The sequence below is a fragment of the Trachypithecus francoisi genome, unplaced genomic scaffold (genome assembly GCF_009764315.1).
Source record: "Trachypithecus francoisi isolate TF-2019V2 unplaced genomic scaffold, Tfra_2.0 Contig00073, whole genome shotgun sequence".
NCBI lineage: Eukaryota > Metazoa > Chordata > Mammalia > Primates > Cercopithecidae > Trachypithecus > Trachypithecus francoisi.
The window spans coordinates 184,382-204,230 of NW_022680468.1; the positions used below are offsets into that span (position 1 = coordinate 184,382).

The 19,849-nt window shown below is 57.3% G+C and overlaps 1 protein-coding gene and 1 long non-coding RNA gene across 8 annotated transcripts in view; one reads left to right on the forward strand and one right to left on the reverse strand.

The window, feature by feature from the left end:
* Window positions 1-15,632, reverse strand: part of MAP2K3 (mitogen-activated protein kinase kinase 3) — a 36,298-nt gene extending 20,666 nt beyond the window's left edge. For 2 of the 7 annotated variants that reach the window (XM_033221529.1, XM_033221304.1), the window contains exons 1-4: window positions 15,351-15,632; window positions 4,987-5,126; window positions 1,568-1,634; window positions 1,121-1,169 (exon numbers count right to left, since the gene is read on the reverse strand). In XM_033221529.1, the coding sequence (XP_033077420.1) occupies window positions 1,121-1,169; window positions 1,568-1,634; window positions 4,987-5,101 (231 nt within the window). In that variant the 5' untranslated portion in view covers window positions 5,102-5,126; window positions 15,351-15,632. Of the gene's footprint in view, window positions 1-1,120; window positions 1,170-1,567; window positions 1,635-4,296; window positions 4,393-4,986; window positions 5,127-12,231; window positions 12,283-12,798; window positions 12,820-14,989; window positions 15,227-15,350 lie in introns of those variants that run through there. The other 5 variants (XM_033221445.1, XM_033221778.1, XM_033221613.1 and 2 more) reach the window with 5 other exon arrangements.
* Window positions 15,633-17,911: 2,279 nt separating this feature from the next.
* LOC117089557 lies at window positions 17,912-19,113 on the forward strand. Its single transcript, XR_004439656.1, has 2 exons — window positions 17,912-18,124; window positions 18,607-19,113. It is a non-coding gene; the product is annotated as an uncharacterized LOC117089557 (long non-coding RNA).
* The last annotated feature ends 736 nt before the right edge of the window (window positions 19,114-19,849 follow it).

Consider the following 19,849-nt stretch of genomic DNA (forward strand, 5'->3'; position numbering starts at 1 on the left):
GCGACAGCCTGGAGGGGGCATCGCCAAGGACAGGCCTAGGAAGTGGGGTTTCTTTTGTTTTAGACAGAGTGCCACTCTTGTCACCCAGGCTGGAGTGCAATGGGGTGATCTCAGCTCATTGCAACCTCCACCTCCTGGGTTCAAGCGATTCTGTCTCAGCCTCCTGAATAGCTGGGATTACAGGCGCCCGCCACCACACTGGGCTAATTTTTATATTTTAGTAGAGACAAGGTTTCACCATGTTAGCGAGGCTGGTCTTGAACGCCTGACCTCAGGTGATCTGCCCGCCTCGGCCTCCCAAAGTGCTTGGATTACAGGCGTGAGCCACCGCGCCCAGCTCTTTTTTTCTTTTCTTTTTTTTTTTGAAACGGGGTCTCACTCTGTCACCCAGGCTGAAGGGTAGTGGCATGATCATGCTCACTGCAACCTCCACCTCCTGGGCTCAAGCAATCCTCCCACCTCAGCCTCTCAAGTAGCCGGGACCACAGGCATGCACCACCACGCTGACCAATTTTTTGTATTTTTGTACAGACAGGGTTTCGCCATGTTGCCCAGGCCTGGTCTCGAGTTCCTGAGCTCAAGTGATCCTCCTGCCTCGGCCTCCCAAAGTGCTGGGATTATAGGTGTCAGCCACTGCACCTGGCCTGGGAGTAGGGTTTCTGTTGGGAGGACCTGGGCATAACACGGTCCCTGAGACAGGATTCTCAATGGCTAGTGCCCTTCCGAGGCTTCTGGAAGCATAAAATGCAGGTTTCCTAGGTGCTGGCCTGAGGGAATGATCCAGCAGGTCCAGGGAGGCCTAGGAGTCTGCATGTTCAATACTCTCCGCTAGGGCTAGGATGAGGTGCAGGGCCGTGCTCTCAGCTCAGAAACCTTCCTACCAGCTCTGAGCTCGCCAAGCTCCAGTCAGGCAGCCAATGGTCCTCATTCCCTCCAGGAGGGTCAAAGAGTGGGTGGCCCAGGGCCACACAGCCAGCAGCGCAGGACAACACTCTTCTCCATAGCCTGACCCTCTCTGACCCCTCAGTCACCTCCCCGCATAGTGACTCTGCAGGGTCAGCTCTACCCACTCGTCTGAAGTGAAGTGAGAGGCCCTGCAGGGGTGGCGGCTGGCACCTACTCTGTCTCCAATGGTGATGAAGGTCCGGGAGTCCAGGTTCCGGGGGGGTCTGTGGAGAAAGAAGACTCCATGAGCTTCAGAGAGAACCACACCCTCCCCCCAAGAGCAGCAGCAGATGGGATAGTGTGGGGCCTGGCGTGGGAACCAGGTATATCCTGCCCCAGAGGCACCTCCTCGGACCACCTCCTCTCATTGGCTGCTGAGCATCTACACTGAGCTGGGCACGGCCTCATCGAGCCTCCAAGATGGGGTGAGAAGTGAGCGGAGCAGAGCAGATGGTGCTGCATGAACCCCAGCAGCCGTCACCTAGCTGGACCCACAGCAGGTGCTGCCCAGGACAGGACGAGGCAAAGCAGGGCTGGCCCCACCTGCCTCTCACTCCTTCCACTGAGCCCTATTCGGGAAGCCTCTCCAGGGTGAGCCAGGGAGAAACTGAGGCAGACTCACGTGGGGTTAGGCGCAGGTGGCTTGGACATGCAGGATATCCGTAGATCCTTCTTCCTCTTGGATTTTCCTAGAATGGAGAGAAGGTGAGGCTTCTGGCCTATCCCTCAGTCATCAATGTCCCCTGCACTCCCCTGGGGCTGGGCAAAGATGGAGACAGGGATGACTCAGGCCCTGGCCCACAAGGATGCCAGCCTCTGCCATCACCCTTGCCGGGAGCCCCCTCTGTCCAAGCCAGACCATGAGGCCTTCAAAGGGGGAAGGAGGCCCACCAGCCCTGCAGGTGAACAGAGCAGGACAGACCCAGGCCTAGAGGCTGGACTCCAGGGCCTTATCTCAGCCCTACCCACTGGGCACATCTTGAGTACCTCCCTGGGCCTTAGTTTCCCCATCTGTGAGGTGTCCTCACTGCCCTGCCTGACTAGCCAACGGGACGTGGAGTGAGAGGGGCCCAGCAGGGGTCCAGCCAGCACCTGCAGCAGCCAATGTGCAGGGGCCTCATGGCCGCAGGTAGCAGGATGAGGCTCATACTACCTCCAAGATGAGGAAAGCCAGGCCCCCAGAGAGGGCAACAGGTGGTGGAGCAAGCGGGGACTCCAGCCCAGGCTGCCCTCCAGGCTAGCTCTGCCGGGCCCTGCGCACCCTGGAGGCCAACACCTGATGCCTGTTTCTCTCCCTCCCCTGAAAAGTGCTGGCTCTCTCCCCTCCCCTGCACTGGGCAGGCCACAGTCCTGGGGCAGTACCTTCCTCACTCCACCCCTGGGGACAGGTGAGAGGCCCCAGTGTCCACACCTCTCAGGCTGGCTGCAGGAGCATGGCCAGGGGCACAGACTCAGCTGGTACTAACAGAGGGCTAGCATTTCTGGGGCTCCAGGCACAGTGGGGCTGGCATGCAGAGGGAGCTCCCTGTAGTCAGGGCTGCCCTTTGAAGAAGGCATAGCCGCCATTCCACAGGCAGGAGAAGCAAGGATCAGAGATGGCAGGGTCACCTGGCGCTCTGGCACCATCAGGCAGCAGGGCTGGGAGTGACACAGCTCCCCGAGACCACCCAGTACAGACACGCTGGCCACATTCCTGCCCTTGCGGGAGCTTCTGCCCCATTTCTCAAGCATGGTCCTGCCACACCTTGGCCCTCACCCACCACACCCCACTCACTGCTGCTGGCTCAGCCTGGCCGCTGGCACTGGGGCCTGGAAACTGCCCATGGCCCTGCTGCCACCTGCCAAGAAGACCCCAGTCTCTGAAGCCGCCTCCAAGTCAGGTTCAGATCCAGCCTTGGCCACAGTGCAACGCAGACTTGTGGCCTCATCTGAGAGCCACGCACTGGGGCCAGTAGCCAACCCAGCCCGGACAGAGGGCAAAGGGTGGTTACCGCCACTAGGAAGACAAGGCCAGAACAACAGGAAACAGAATAGCCTTGGCGGGGACAGGGGTCCCAGGGTCTATCCTGGGGCAGGTGGGCAGAGTGCAGGAGCCAGGCAAGCAGATACCTGCAGCCTTTCCACCAAAGCCGCCCCGGGGACCCCGCGGCCAGGCCCCAGAGGCTTCAGGAAACAACGGCATCCACAGACAGAGGCAGCAGCAGCTGCCGCCACATGCACTGGGTGCCTGCCTGCTAACCGCTCACCCGGTGAACCAATTGCCTAGTCACTACCCCTGTGTGAAGCGTTTTCAACTCATTTTAAGATGCAGCAACACCCTGGCTGTCAGGGACTGCACGGGTCTCACTGTGAGTCTGTCAGAGCCACAGCACTGGCTACAGGCAGGGCCCTTCTCATATGTGACTCCAGATGCTCCCACAGCCCAACAGGGAGGGGCTCTCAACCTCACTTTACTTGGGGAACAGGCTCAGAGAGGTGAAGCCACTTGCCCCAGGCTGCGCAGCAAGTCAGGGTTCTGGCTAGAGTCCCTCCTGAGTTTGTTGACTTGGAGACCCCAACAAGCCAGGCCACGGCTCACAGCACCCCTGCCACAGGGAGCCCTCCCTGAGGCTGAAGGACGGGTCCAAGTCTCATGCTCAACAAGAAACGGCAACAGAGTCTGGAGACGCAGAGGCTCAGCACACTCTAACAAGAAAAACCATGGCACACAGGGCCAGCAGCTCCCGAGGCCACTTCTATCCTGCCTCTGGGCCAAAGTGTCTGAACTTCAGGGGCTTTGGGCTTGGAGTAGGGCAGCCATAGTAAACCCCAGCTCTGCGACCCTGGCATGGTGCCCTACTCTGCACCTTGGGTTCCTCATGTACAAAACAGCTCGAGGCAGAAATGCCACCCACCTGCCCCGCACAGTGCTGCAGGACGAAGCAAAATCACGTCTGCAAGGTGCTCAGCACAGGGTTCACTGCACAGATGGGACCCGTTGTGGCCCATAAATGGTCACCATAGATATGACCAGCCTCTCTGCAGAGGTGAAAAGAAAAAAAAAAAAAAAAAACAAAAAACTGCCCTACGTAATGAGAATTCAGGTAGCTTTTATTCCTGATGTCAGGCTTTTTGTAATCAGAATATAAAATATTTTCTGTTAAAAATTAAAGCTCTGCACAGAGACCCTGGGCCTTGACCTTGCCCCAGCCCCTTGCAGTCCCATCCTTTTCCTGTGGGGTCCACGCCATACCCTCCCTGCACTCTCTCTGCTCTTGGTTTCTCTGGCCCAGCCTGCCACCCACCTCACGCCCTGGGATTTGGGGATGTTGTATCATGTGCCCCCCTTTCACCAAGCCTCAGTTTCCCCACCTTTCAAGGGCACTTGCACATATGGGCTGGATGGGTGGGGACCATGCTCCTCACAGGCCTGGAAGATATATGGCCTGGCCTCCGCATCCACCTGCCTGTTGGGGACACCGGACTTGCATCAGGAGGGCCGCAGGCTCCACAGGGAAGCCACCCAGCTGTCAGACAGAGTGGGTGAGGCCGTCATGGAGACAGCCCAGAAACAGGCCTCAGGCTGCCACAGACGTCAGAGCTGGGCCCAGATGGCCAGGCAGCCCAGGGCTGCCCAGGTGCAGCCGTTGTGGCGACCGTCACCACAACAAACAGAGGCTCTCGGCGGCCACTGGCAACCCATGACAAGCCCGCCTGTCCCAGTTCCCAGCACGGGGTGTCCTGGGGTGTCCTCCACATACTCTAGCCTCAAAGCAGCCCCCAGGCAGGGGTGAGGAAACGGAAACTGACCAGAATTCAGCCACTGACCTGAGGCTACACCACAGGTAAAGAGAGGTGCCCCCAGACTAGGACAAAACTCTCACTGGACGTGGCAGCTCTGCCCTATCTCCTCACACTCACCCCTGACTAGAGACCCAACCCTTGAGTGAGCCCTTCTCTGAATGAGACACCTGCTTTCCCATCGCAGGGCCTTCACGCATGCCCTTCCCTCTGCCTGAAATGCTCTTCCCTGCGACTGTCCCAGCTGCCACATGGTCTTGCCTTTCACCAGTTCAGAGAGGCTGCCTGACCGCTCAGGCCCCAGTGACCGGCTCTCCCTGTGGCCTGCTAGTTTCTCTGCTGTGGAGTCCCATAGGTGGCCGTTCTGTGTTACCATCTCAGCCAGCCAGTCGGCAGGTCACCTGTGAACACACACTCTGGAGCCAAGGCCTGGGCTCAACTGCAACTCTGCCCCTTCCCTGCTGTGTGCCCTCAGGCAAGTGGCTTCACCTCTCTGGACCTATGTGAAGCGGAGACTACAGACCAACCTCCCGGGGTTTATCAGCGCCATGCCGTAGCAATGCCTGGCACGTGGAGATTAGATGGGACCATCTGGGAGTGCACAGCTCCAGAGATAACACCACCCTCAGCCCCAGACCATCCCTGTCCACCCTCTCAGTGACTCCACGAGGGAGTAGGGGAAGTTCACATATCTGTTGTACCAAGCATGCGGGAGAAGAGGCAACTCAGAGAGGCCACACGGTGGGCATCTGGTGAGGAGTGGCCATAAAGGCAGGTCTGCCTGGCTCCAACATCCAAACAGCAACAGCCTGAGGGCAGGGCCCCCACTTCAGCTGCTCCTTCCATCCTGGGCCTGGGGAGACTGAGCTGTGTGGCCCGCTAACGGTCACCCACAGGGGCAAGGTGACAACCCCTCCTCACAGCCTCTGCTCTGCCTCCACTCATAAAGGCAGCCGCCGCGCCGCGCCGCGCCGTGCCACGCCACACCACACCACGCGGCGCCGCGCCACACCATGCCACATGAAGGAGCATCACCAGGTTTCTGACGACAAAAGTAACCCCTGCTCCTAGTTCACTGCCTTCACCTGACTTCTGGATGTTCCAGGAGGTCCCTGTTCCACTGTAGAAGTTGTGGGCCTGCCAGGGAAGGAGCCATAGAAGCTGGGAGATGTGAACAGCAAGAGGCACTGCCCTGCCCTAGGCCACCTCTATTCCGCAGGGTCCCTCAGAGGGACAGCAACAAAGCCAGCCCACTCCATGGCACGGGGAAAACTGAGGCCCTGAGAAGTGGGCACAGGCTTTTGTGTGGGCAGAGGTACCTCGATAGTGAATGCGTTTGGCTGCGATCTGCCAGACACTGGCCCCTGTCCCCAGGACAGGTGCCATCAGAGGTCCTGAGGCATTGCATGCGCCACTGCCAAGCACCTGCGGGCAGTAGCGGGTGGCCATGCACCTTCAGGCAGGGCCCCTTGCCCTGAGGTCCTGAGGCCCCTGTCTCAGGCTCTGGAGAGGATGCAGGACAAGGGGAAGGTCCTCCCATCTACCCAAGCGCCTGCTCCATGCCAGGCCCAGGCTGTACCATCCAGCCTCACACACGGCCACTGCGGGCCCTACCTTCTCTATCCTCACCTCGTAGGAGTGCAGCAGGCTAGGGTGAAGAGGAGTGACCAAGGCTCTGCCCTCCACAGCTCTGCCCGGCTGTGCAAGGCCACCTGGTCAGGGCCTGGCCTCTAGGGCCTCACACCCTCCCCACCTCTCCACCCTACAGGGACTTCTTCACCTGCAGAGCACTGGAGACCCCCAGCCTACCTACCTGGCAGTGCTCCCTCCCCAGTGATGCTCCGGACCAGTACGGCTCGGGAGCACCCCTAACATCTAGTGGGAGGCCAGGTGCTAAGCTGCACAGGGGCACCCATGGCTACCAGAGGGTCCTTCCGCCCAATGCCCACAGCCCAGCAGAGACAACCATGGCCCTCCTGCAACATGGAACCACTTGTGATTTGGAGGGAAGGACGTAGGGAAGGGCCAGAGGTGCAGGCCTTGCTGAGGAGAGAAGGAGGCAACACAGGAGGACCCTAGGCAGAGTGGCCTGGGCACAACGCGTGTGAAAGATAGGGGGCCCACAGCAGGTGGCTGCGGGCATCAGGGTACGGCCTGGCCTCCCATGGCCAGAGCTCAGCGGTCTGGGTCCTCCATGCCCCATGACCATCAAAACGTCCATCCTTCTGCACCCAGAAATTCCACATTGAGAGGCTTACCCCCACACTACAACACCCACTAACATTTAGTGAGCACCTACTATGCTCCTGGCCTGTGCAGATTACTTTCATTACATCTCATTTGATCCTCTCAGCAACCCCTTGAGGCAGGTACTAATGTGATCTCCATGCTGCAGATGGGGAAACTGAGGCCCAGGGTTTATAGAATCAAAAGGCTGGCACATGGAATTGGTGAGGATCCTGCAGGTCCTCAGCAGGATGTGAGGAGCGGCCTCCCAGGGACAGGAAGAACCAAGAGCAGCAGGAGGACAGCAGTGTGAGAAAGAAAATGCTGGTCAGACCAGGCGAGGTGGCTCACGCCTGTAATCCCAGCACTTTGGGAGGCCAAGGCAGGAGGATCACTTGAGGTCAGGAGTTTGAGATCAGTCTGGCCAACATGGTGAAACCCTGTCTCTACTAAAAATACAAAAATTAGCCAGGCGTGATAGCGTAGCGCATGCCTGTAATCCCAGCACTTTGGGAGGCCGGGGTGGGTGGATTACTTGAGCTCAGGAGTTCAATACTAGCTTGGGCAACATGACAAAAATCCCGTCTCTACAAAAAATAAAACAAAACAAAAATGTAGTGGGTGTGGTGGTGCGTGCCTGCAGTCCCAGTTACCTGGGAGGCTGAGGTGAGAGGATCGTCTGAGCTGCAGTGAGCCATGACTGTGCCACTGGGCAACAGAGTGAGACCCTGTCTCAAAAAAAGAAAAGAAAAGAAAAGAAAATGCTGGTCTCTGTACAGAGTATTCCAAGGAGAAACAAGAGACTGTCTTTTTGTCCCTTTGAGATTCCTGCCCTGTGCAATAAAGGTTACTCAAGTGCAGGCAATTTAAAGAAAAGAAGAAACAAAGAGATCTGCTTTAAGCCAACCCCAGTGCCCTGCTCTGTCTGAAGGGGCAGCCAGGCTCACTGAGCACAGCAGAGCCCCAGCAGCAGGCTGCTCGGGCTAGACGGTGCCTCAGAGACTGCCCAGTGCAGACGCTGACACCAGGGGCCCCAGGACACGCCTGAGGTGAAGCACCAGTGCAACAGCAGAGTCAGGTCCCCAGCCTGGGCCCCAGCTCCTGCCTTCCCCACACCTCAGCGGAGCAACCATCACAGTGTCGGCCCGTGCCGGCCTCGGAGCGAGCCGCTCTCCCTCTCTGTGCACACCTTGGTTTCCTCCCTTGATGTTCCACGAACGGGTGAAGGGGCCATGACCTCTGGGAAAGGATGAGCAAGGGTCAGGAGTTGTAAAGACAAAGCCATGCTCCCAGGACAGTCCTTCGTGACCTTGAGCAGGTGACGGTCCCACCAGGCCTCCGTTTACTCACTCCTAAGATGGGGTGATGACAACACACCCGGGTTTGCTGGGTAGCCATGAAGACTAAACAAGTCCATGGGCCAGGCACGGTGTGGCTCACGCCTGTAATCCCAGCACTTTGGGAAGCCGAGACAGGCAGATCATGAGGTCAGGAGATTGAGACTGTCCTGTTTAACACAGTGAAACCCCGTCTCTACTAAAAATACAAAAAAATTAGCTGGGCGTAGTGGCAGACGCCTGTAGTCCCAGGTACTCGGGAGGCTGAGGCGGGAGAATGGCGTGAACCTGGGAGGCGGAGGTTGCAGTGAGCAGAGATCGTGCCACTGCACTCCAGCCTGGGCACAGAGCGAGACTCCATCTCAAAAAAAAAAAAAAAAAAGTCCATGCACACAAAATCCCTGGCACAAAATGGGTCAGATGGGTGGGACTCTGGCCCAGGCTCCCACACTGTGGGGTAGGCCCCATGCTCAGGCTTTAAGAGGCCATGCAGGGGAGGGGGACCCACAAGAGATGCTCAGCCCTCCCAGAGCATCAGAAGAATGGGACATTCCTTGCACTAGGATCGTGGGCTGTGCTCCAAAGGTCCCCACGTGGGCCCAGCATGAGGTCAGCAAGGCCATCCCGGCCACCTGCACTGTCGACAGGCCAGTGCTGCTGCTGCTGCAGAACGGAAAACAAACCTTCTGAACAAACGCCATCTGTGCTTCATTGTTATCACTACTTCTATTTTTATTTTTTATTTTTTTTTTGAGATGGAGTCTCCCTCTGTCGCCCAGACTGGAGTGCAGTGGGGTGATCTCGGCTTACTGCAAGCTCCGCCTCCCGTTTCACGCCATTCTCCTGCCTCAGCCTCCCGAGTAGATGGGACTACAGGCGCCCGCCACCACATCCAGCTAATTTTTTGTGTGTTTTTAGTAGAGACGGGGTTTTACCATGTTAGCCAGGATGTTCTCAATCTCCTGACCTCATGATCTGCCCACCTTGGCCTCCCAAAGTGCTGGGATTACAGGCGTGAGCCATCACGCCCGGCCTACTTTTTTTTTTTTAAAGAGACCAAGTATCACTCTGTCACCCAGGCTGGAGTGCAGTGGCGCTCATTGCAGCCTCAACCTCCCAGGCACAAATGATCCTCCCACCTTTGCCTCCTGAGTAGCTGGGACTGCAGATGTGTGCCACCATGCCCAGCCAATTTTTTATGTTTTTTGTAGAGATGAGCTCTCCCTGTGTTGCCCAGGCTGGTTGTGAACTCCTGCCCTCAAATGATCCTCCTGCCTCGGCCTCCCAAAGGCTGGGATTTATCATTTCTATCAAAATCTTACACAGCATGGGGTTGATGATGAGAGATATCAAAAACGGGGATCTTGGTGATGGAAATGCTAGCATAGACATCAGGTTCAAATTCAGCACTGACTAGCACCTAGGGGCTCCCGGGACTTGCCAGGTCTCACTCACCCTTGACAGCAGCCCTGAGAGGTAGGTGTGATTCACTCCTGTCTTCAGCAGCCACTAAGGCTGGGGAAGGTCATAACAGGGGTCAGGGCAGAGCTGGCCTAGAACCAGCCCTGCCACCTGGAAGTCCCTGCAGACTTGCCCAACGAGTGTCTGCCCACACCACCCTGGGGACTGCCCCAGCCATCCGGGATGCAGTGTGCCGCCAACGGCAGGAGGCTATAGGGTTGACCAGAAGGCTAAGCCAGGTGAGAGCAGAATAGCTAGAGGATGGGAGTTGTCTCCATCCCCATACCCAGAGCCGTCCTGGGCAGGCCTCTCATGTGTGCCTCAGCTGCCAATTGACACCACCAAAGCAACCCTCCCAGGCAGCAGTGCTCCCCACCCCTACACACCTCCTGATTAGGTCTGAATGCACCGCTGGCATCCACAGCCCTCTGCAGCCCTGCCCCAGTGAGGCAGGCCCCTGGTTTGTCATCGCATCACCGCACACACTGGCACATGCAAACCTTGGGACAGGCCTTGGAAGCTCTTGGGGGCATCAGCACAGTGATGCAGGCAAGGATCGTCAGGGCACTCCATACAGCCACCAGGAGGTATCAGCAGAGCCAGGTGCAATCCCGGCCATGGCAGGAGGTGGTGCCAGCCACCCTGGGCAGGGGACCAGCTGGGAGAGGGTCAGCTGGACATGGCCTCCCCAGAGAAACCAGGGAGGGTGGCCCTGGAATGCAGGGCAGGGAGGTGACAGGGACATATGCCCAGGACTGGGATCAGGGGAAGAAAGCCTGGGGCCCTCTCTGGAGCTGCTGCAGTCAGGTTTGGTATCTGGAAGCTGCAAGGGGCCCAGCAAGCTGCTTCTGCCTCCCCTGGCCCTGTATGGCCTTCATGCCCTTGACATGAGGCTGTCTGAGGTTTCCAGGGCCACTGCTTTGGGGAGGCATCTGCAGAAGCCACTGGGCAGACAGGCCTGACGGAGGTGGGCAGCGCCAGGAGGTATGGCCAAGGGCAGGCATGGACAGCATGCAGGCATCAGTCGTGGGGCCCTGCCACAATGCGGTGTCCTCCATGCTGCTGCCCGGCAGCCCTCCTCTGGGACCCCTCCTAAGACACTGGCATCATGACCCTGTGCCCAGTTGCTCCCTTCAGCTTGGCCCACCACCCACCAACACCCCTGACTCAGGACTGAGCCCCTAGAACCACAATCCCAGGACCTCCTGCTTCCCAGGCTGGCCCAGGGGCCTGCGTCCTGATTCCAGGTCCCACCCCACCTTCCCTGCACCATCCTGTTCATGCTGCATGCCAAAGCCAAGGGCAGGGCAGCTCTCTGTTCCCCACTTGCCCTCCCCAGGAAGGCCCAGGAGGCCAGTGGCAGTCCCCAGCCCCACCGTGGGGACCAGTGGGTTAAGAGGCCCTAAAGCCTGGTAAACTCTGGCCTGCATGAAAGGACCCTGCTGCCAAGAGGCCTCGCGTCACAGCGCCTACGAGCCCATCGTCACAAAGCCCTGTCACTATTTATCCACCTACCAACAAACTACACTCACAAAAGTAACAATAATAAAATAATAACAGATGCCATTCACTTGACAAATGCTATCTTCAGTCTCGACCACTACCCTGCAAGGAAGGGTGCTTACTCCCACTTTACAGAAGAGGAGACTGAGGGCTAGAGAGGGCACAAGACTTGCCCAAGTAAGGAAGTAGTGGAACCAGGATTCGAACCCAGGCTCCCCCCAGCAGAGTCCAGGCCCCCAGGCTTCCTGCCTGGCAGAGGCGTGCCTCGGCTGGGTTCTCTGTGGGCAGAGGGCAGTCTCACTATGATTCGTGCCTGACACTTAGCAAGTGTGGAATGGAACTGTCTACATCCAGACAGGCAGGGTCCCCATTCCCAGTCTGCGGATGAGGAAATGGAGGCTTCTCCTCTGACAGCTGGGCCATGCCCAGGGAACAGAAATCTTTTACAGAGTGCAGGGAGTGGACCAGATGCAACTGGTGCCACGTCACATCGCAAAAGGGACAGAGCTGGGGTATGAACCCAGGCAGTCAGGCTCTGGAAACTGAGGTCTTAGCCTCTCCACATCACCATCTTCCAGGAGCTCAGGTCAGGTCCCACCCCAGCCGACCCTGCACAACCTCTGCTCCTCGCCCTCCCTGAGTCCCAGATGCACAGCTGAACCTGAGGTGTCCCCTGGACCAAGGGTGGTAAACAGTCACTGCCACCTGCTCCTGCTCTGTGAGCAAGAGGAAGCAGAGCCCCTTGCCTAATAGAGGAAGTTCCTGGGTGGGGCACAGAGGGCCTACCCAGGGGTTCCCAGCCTAGTACGAGGTGCAGGAAGGGGCCACCTCCAGTGCCCCAGCTCAGGGCTAGGTGCCACCTGCAGGATACGTAACCCCCTCCCCACCCACCAGGCCAGCAGGCATCGCCCCTTTAAGCTGTAGGCAGCCGGCTGGCATGCCCAGTGGGTGAGTCAGCACTCAGTGCCCGCTGACTCACCGCCGGAAGCCTCCGCTGCCCCGGCCTTCTCCTCACACAAGCCAACTGAGAACTTTGCTCCCTTTGGGCCCTGGGCCATGGGTTGGCTGACAGAGAGTTTCCTGTGCGTCACAAGAGGGGTGGGGGAAGTCCCCGAGGTGCCACCTCCAGTCTTTCCGACAGCCGGGGGATAGGGGGATGGCCACAATAGGCAGGGCTAGGATACAACAGTGCTCCATGAAACCTCAGTGTCCCCATCGGGCAGTCAGGAGTCCTACAGCCACAGGCCAAGCTGTGTGAAGATTAGCCATGAAGTGCCCCCACAGGTGGCACTCTTAGGGCAGAAGGGGCAGAACCCATGTTCTGAACGACAACAGGACACACGTGGTACCCTCCAAGGACAAATGTGGCTTGCACACATGCTCCCACCCACTGGCCCCAGCGCTGGCCACTTGGCCTCTGACTTGGCCAGAGATGGCCATGTGGGCAAGAAGGCCAGGGGAAAACCAGCAGAGCTGTGGGCCTGAGGGCCTCACACACTCACGGAAAACTCCCCAGGCCCATGGCAGGAAGGACAGGGCAGGGTACCTGCTGCAAGGCAGGAAGCTCAAAGGTAAAGCTCCAGTAAGGTCAAGCGCCAGCCACTCCCTGCTTTGTTCAAATTCCTTTGAGAAGGTGGAGAAGGGCTCAGTGCTGGGAGGCCCAGTGCCTAGGATGGGGCAGGCACGGGGTGACGATCTCCACCTGTGGGAGCCGTCCGGCTACTCCTCCATCCAAGCTCAGTTCTGCATCTGTCAAATGAGTGGGATTTTGCAGCGAGTATGCAACAGGCCCAGCGTAAAGCACTGTGCACAGGAGCAGCAGCACCTCTGCCTCAGTCTGTCCTCTAGGTCTGACATGACCATGAGCACAGGCCCACTGCACATGCTCTGAGCAAGGCCGGAGGGGGGGGCACCCCACCAGCTCAGCTCAGGCATCCAGCATGGGAGGGGCACATAAGGGAGCACGGGGAAGGCCACTGTGGGGACACAGTCCAAGGGGGAACCCTAGCTCCGCCTGTCACAGCTGCGTGGCCTCAGGCAAGGCACTTAACACCTCAGTTTCCTTATCTGTAAATGGGGCTATGAGGAATAAATGAGAAAATGCATGGCATATGGAAAAAAAGAAGAAGCTCATAGGGTTTTTGGTGAAGGGCATTGTGGCTCTGTCACCACATCCTTCCCCAGATCCCAAAGAGACGACAGGGTCCCTGGGCCTGAGGGAAGTCCCTGACCCTCCAGCTCCCTCAATTTCATCTGCGACCTGGGTCCATATCTAGAAGTTCATTTTGGCCCTCTCACAGCATTCTCACCACATCTATGACCCCTCTCCCTTCACAACTCTGCAACTGGAACTTTTATTTTGATGAGGCATTCTCTGCCTGGAGAGCTAAAAAGCCTCCAAAACAAACAGGGCTTCCTACCCTTCCCCAAGCTCTCCAGAGTGGAGAAGTGTCTGATTTCCTGGTTCCCAAGCTCCACGAGGTCTGTGCAGTGCAAGTCCCTCCCCAGACACCTCCCCCCTCAAGTGCCTCCTGAGTTACTCACAGTGGTTGGGCAATGGTCAGGGATCCGGCCTCCCACTTATGTAAGGCATAATTATCCTGCCCACCCGGCTCCAGCCACCATAGCAGCCAGCAGCAGGGGCCAGGAAGAGCCCATGCCCTCCCCAAGCCCCCACAGGGCTCCCACTGGCCTGCGCCCTCCAGAGCAGAAGAGCGGCTGATCCCCGATGAGGGGCCCACTAGGTGCCCGCTGCTAGATGCTTCCTCCTGCTCACTCTGCGGCTGCAGTTCCAGCAGTGGAGGCCTTTCCAGCAAGAAGAATGGAAACAATAGCGAGATGTGTGCAGCCAGTGTCCCCTGGTGAGCACCGGCTCTCCGCCAGGCTCTATGCTGAGCGAACACCTAAAAGCTCTTTTGTATTCACCACCCCACGCCACACTCGCGCGTCCACAGAAGCCGGTGTGATTACTTCCAATTTACAGAAAAGAAAACTGAGGCCCAGAGACACCAGGGAGCTTGCTGGGGTGAAGCAGCTGCAGGTTCAGAGAGCCAGGAGGCAGCCCATTCATTACGGCTATGTCCGGTTTGGAAATCTCTCACACAACCCAGCCTACTGAAACTCCGACGCACCAAAAACATCCTTTCCTCTTCCTGAAAAAAAAATTCCCCTTTTGCCCTCCGAGTCTCATCCTTCCCCCTCCGCATGACAAATCCTGCTGCTGCCACCTCACAAAAATTTCCAGGAAGGCCAGCTACTTGGAGAAGAGCAAATCCCTTGCACAGCCAGCACCCTGGCCTGGCGGTTGGCCCAGATCCCAGGCAGCCAGGAGAGGAATAAGATGGGGTGAGAACCCCAAGTTCAGGGAGAAGTTTGCAACTCAAGACAGAGAGAAGCCAGTAGAGAGGGGGCTGTACCTTAGGGAGGGGTGGGAGGACAAGGGAGGTTCCTGGGAGCACAGGGCTGCAGGACAGGGTGCAGGCCAGCCAGGGAAGGGGCAACATAGGGCCTATAAGGATAAGAAGAGCTGGGGGAGAGAAGGACGGGGAGTTCCGAGCTGGGGTGTAGCCAGAGCACCCGCATAGCGGGTATAGTGAGGTCCGAAACAACAGGAGCACTCTGGGGCCCAGATGGAGACTTAAGTTAAATCCCAGCCTGGATACAGCCCTGGGACCCCTAGTTGAAAATGGGAGTGGGTGCTGCCCAAGGACGCAGGTGGAGGCCAGTGTGAATCTCACCTGGGTCCCTCTGAGGGAGAAGACTGGGAGAGTTCCTGTCCACGCTGCAGCCATAAGGCCCAAATGAGGTCAGAGTGAGGCTCCTGACTTGGATGGGGTGAGCAGAACAAAGTCCTAGTCTGGGTCCAGCCTGGGTGATCTCGGGCCTGAATGCAGTCCCAAGGCCTAACCTGGGGATCCAGGTGAGGACCCAGGCTGCGGCCGGTCCCGGGACCCCGAACAGGAAGGGGTTCCGGGACTGGACGCCGCTGCCAGGTCGAGGACAGGATGGGGTGGGACCAAAGAAATTCGGTAGGGGGTTTGCAGCCCGGCCCCAGATTGGGCGCGGGGTCAGGCAGAGGTTCCGGCCGGGAGCGCCTACCTTTGGACTGGGGCATGCTGGCGGGCTGGCTTGAGGCGGGCGACTCCATGCTGCAAGCGGGTACTGGACGGCGATGGGGACTAATCTAGAGGACTGCGGGCTCCACCGGGGCCGAGCACGCTCATGGCTGCGGGCAGACGGCGCGGGCCAGGCGGAGGAGCAGAGGCGGCGGCGGCGACTGCAGCAAGGACGAGTCCGCGACGGGCGGCGCCGGAGCCAGACTGGGCAGCGCCTGGGGGACCCCGGCCGAACGGCGCTGACTCAGGCCCCGCCCCCTGCGTGCCCGATTGGCCCTTTCGTTTCCAAGGCCCGTCCCCTGCCTATCAGACGCCGGTGTGTCCCTGCCTGTCAATTACACGCCCCACCTTCCGTGGGCCCAGGATCCGGGCCCCTCCCGCTCTCTGTCAAGTCCGCCCGCCGCCAGAAAAACCCAAGTCCGGTCAGGCTCCGCCCACCTAGATTAAAGCCGCGCCCCTCGCGCTGCCCGTCAATACGCAAGCCCCACCCACTCCCGGGACCCACTGAGCTCGCTGCTCCTTGCAGGCGCCACGCCCCGCCCAGCACCCCCAGACGCGCAGCCCCGGCGGGTGCGATGCGTGGGCGCGTTCTCCTGGGTGCGTCGTCTGGAAAAAACCCGAGATCCCTAAAGGTGGCACAGCTGGGCTTGGCGAGGCGGGCAGGGGTTAAAAGTGCGCTGCTAGGCTGCCTCCTGGCTCTCTGAACCTGCAGCTGCCTCACCCCAGCAAGCTCCCTGGTGTCTCTGGGCTTCAGTTTCCTTTTCTGTAAATTGGTCCCGGGTTCAGAGCCGAGTCGGCAACTTTGTAGCGGAACTAGCCTTGGTCAAGTCGTGACACCTGAGCCTCAGTCTACGCATCTGTGAGCGGGCGGCGGTGACAGCCGTCTGACCGCGCTGCTCGCTGACACGCACTCAGGGCCCGGCGCCAGCAAACGTCCGCCCGCGCCCGCGCTCCAGGCGCCCGGCCAGGGCGCGGGGTTGGTGGTGAGCTCAGCGATGCCCGGTGACGAGGCAGCACGAGGAGTTGTCGTGGCTGGTTGCTGCTGCCCCTGTTCTACACAGGGGGAAACTATCTCAGAGGGAGTGAGGCAGCATGCGGTGCATTTTATCCCACGAGCCCAGAGGCTCCATCCTGGCTCTTTCCTGGACCTTGGTTCTCTCCTCTCCTAAGATCTCAGTCTGCCCATCTGCATAATGGCTGGATGGACCAGTCCTCTCTCTGCTCCCACACGGAACCTCGGGGGATTTCAGGAACCGCTGACCAATCTGGCGCTGGGATCAGATGACTCTGGATGTAAAGTCAGGGCTAGTGAAGGCAGAATGTACCAGGCAAAGGTCAAGGGGTCAGCTCCTGGCCTCCAGGCAGACATGGGTGTGTACCCTGTCAGGGACCTCACGTGAGGGAAGCAGATTCCACCACCTGCTAGAAACGCTTGAGGCCGGGCCTGACCTCTGCTTGTCCAGGTGTAAAGTGGGGGTGATGCAGGGCCCCATGCACACAGAGTGGGGAGGGCCACAGGAGATAAGAGGGAAGCCTTGCAGCCATCACCATTCTCTTCCTGCTCACCCTTCCCTGTTCACCCTTCCCAGGCAGTGGGATGGAAAATCATGAGTCTGGGGCTCAGACAGGTATGAGTTCCAATACCAATTCCTCCACTTACTAGCTGGATGTCCTTAAAGAAGTCACTGAGCAGTTCTGTGCCTCAGTTTACCTATCCCATGGGGACAAGAAGGTCTCTGAAAGCATTTCATGAGTTCAGGAGTGGAAACACCTGGCCTAGGGCCTGGCACTCACTAGGTGCCCAGGAAATGTGAGTTCAAAAACACTGTGGGCTGCCTCCATCCTGGCCATATCATCCCTGGTGACCTGCGCTTATCCATCCATAAAGTGGGCATCCAGTAGCAGTTTCCTTTCTACTAGAACTGCAAGGCTGGTCCGGCAAGTTTTCTGGATTCAGGCACCGGCCAATAGCCTTGACTTCTGCTCCCCGACACTCTGCCTTGTGCACTCTGCTCCTTGGGATGTTCAAGAGTCTTAGTGTTGCCCCTCAAATATGCCAGTGATGGTCCGGCCGCAGGAGCTTCACCCTTGCTGCTCCTGCCCAGGACATTCCTCCACTCAAGCCTCCTGGGGCTGGTTCCCTCTCATCCCTCAGACTGCCTCCTAAATGAACACGCCTAAGAAGCCTTCCCATCATGGTCCCCAAACTGAGGCACAACACTCATGCTGCTGATGCCTTTGTTACTGACTCAGTTTTTAACACAGCTCTCCCTCCAGACCATCTGCGCCTCATTCCCTGCTGTGTTCCCAATGCACAGCCCAGAACCAGGCACATAGTAGGTTCCTGATAAATATTTGAGGAATGAAAAAAGGAAGGAGGAAAGCATCCACAGACCAGGGTGAAGCGACTCCAGTCCCGTGCCAACCTCCTTGGCAGCCAGATGACTCAGACGGGCCCTTGCATACAAGCAGTTTGTGGATTAGTCAGGAGCCCGATAAACAGCCCAGGAATCACAAAACTCCATGTGAGTGCTATAAATAGATGCATGAGCAAAAATCCCAGTAGGGTGCCTGGGTGATGCAGGCATCTCCATCTGGGTGGGGTCAGGGAAGGCCTCTCAGAGGAGGTGATTTTGAGACTGGAACTTTAAGGACCAGTAGGAGCTTGCCAGGCAGAGAAGCAAGAAGAGCATCCCTGGAAAGGAACAGCAGAGGCAATGGGTTGGAGATGTAAAAAGGGCCACACATGAGGACAAGGTGAGGGGCCAGACTGGGATGCACAGCTGCATTGCTGCAGCTCAAGAAGTACGATCAAGGACCATCAGAGACAAAGGTCTCTTGCTGGCTTGCTATAGTGACATCTCTTGATTTCTTTCTGTCTGTAAGTGGCACAGTAAGGCTGGGGAACTCCATGACCACGCAGAAATCAGAAGAAATGTTTGACATGGGTCACAAGAGGCTGCCTCTTACCTTGACTCCTAGGAAAAAAGTCCCAAACCTGCTCTCTGCGGATGCAGGAAACTCAGTCTCTGGATGGGAAGGATTGTGGCCAAAGTCAGGATGCAAGCATGATCTGAGGTGGGCAGGACCTGGGGTGACAGAAGGCTGTAGAAAGAGGCTGACTCAATCGCATTAACTATAAGTTTTGTGCTTCCAAATCACTTTTTGGTTTGTAAGAATTTCTTGATACTCTCAGAGCCTGCTTTCGATTTTGATCCTTTATTCTTTCTATTTGTCAGGTACACGAGATTACCTTCCTTTTTTAGCCTTCTGTCTTGTCACCAACCATTCCTACTTGGTGGCCACGTACTTGGAAAAAGGCCGCATGATCTTTCTGGCTCCACTCAATGTCTACGACACCCTGCTTCCTTTGCTTGCACCCCACAGACTATTTCCCTCATCCTATTTACTGCAGCAAATCTCTCCTTAGTTGATGGCATTGTGTTTATCTCCCTTTAAAACCCTACCTATCCTGAATGGTCTGTCATTGTCTGCCTTTAAAATCCTTCCTCCTTCTTCTTCCTCTATTCTCTAAATAATGATGGGGCTGTTATACCCAAAGCTCACTTTACAAAATATTTCCTTGGTACTTTGCAGAAAACACCAAACAAAAATGCCATTTTAAAAGAGCTGCATTTTTTCTTTTAGATTGTAAGCTCCTCAAGAGCAGGGACAATGTTTTCTGTATGTTCTATTGTGCCTAGTACACTGTAAATGCTCAATAAATATTGGTGATGGGAAAAAAAGAGAGAGAGAGAGGCTGACCCAAGCCCAGGATGTGGGCAGCTCCTTCATTCATTCAACAGGTATTCGTTGAGCACTTACTTGTGTGACCAGCACTGAGAACACAACATTGAACAAGATGGACACAACTCCCTGGGGAGGTATGCCCTGGTGTGGGAGCCAGACAAGCAAAATGCCTAAGTCAAATTATGACAGGCCAGGCATGGTGGCTCACACCTATAGTCCCAGCACTTTAGGAGGCCAAGGCAGGTGGATCGTTTGAGCCCAGTAGTTTCAGACCAGCCTGGGCAACAAGGCAAAACCTCGTCTCTACAAAAAAAAAAAAAAAGTTGGCTGGGTATAGTGGCATGCACCAGCTACTCGGGAGGCTGAGGTGGGAGGATCACTTGAACCCAGGAGGTCAAGGCTGCAGTGAGCCAAGGATATGCCATTGCACTCCAGCCTGGCAGACAGCAAGACCCTGTTTCAAAAAAAAAAAAAAAAAAAAAAACGACAAACGCTATAGGGAAAAGTAGGGTAGGGGACAGGGTGTGTGTCTGGACATGGGGCCTATAATTTTAAGGAGGGAGGTCAGGAAAAGCCTCCCTGGAAGGTGCCATATAAGCAGCGACCAAAGGATGTAAGCCAAAGGACGTAAGGGAAGGGCCCACAAGGATATGTAGGGGAGAAGCATTCCAGGCAGAGGGAACAGCTGTGCAAGGGCCCTGAGGTGGATGGCTTGTAGGTGAGTAACAAGGA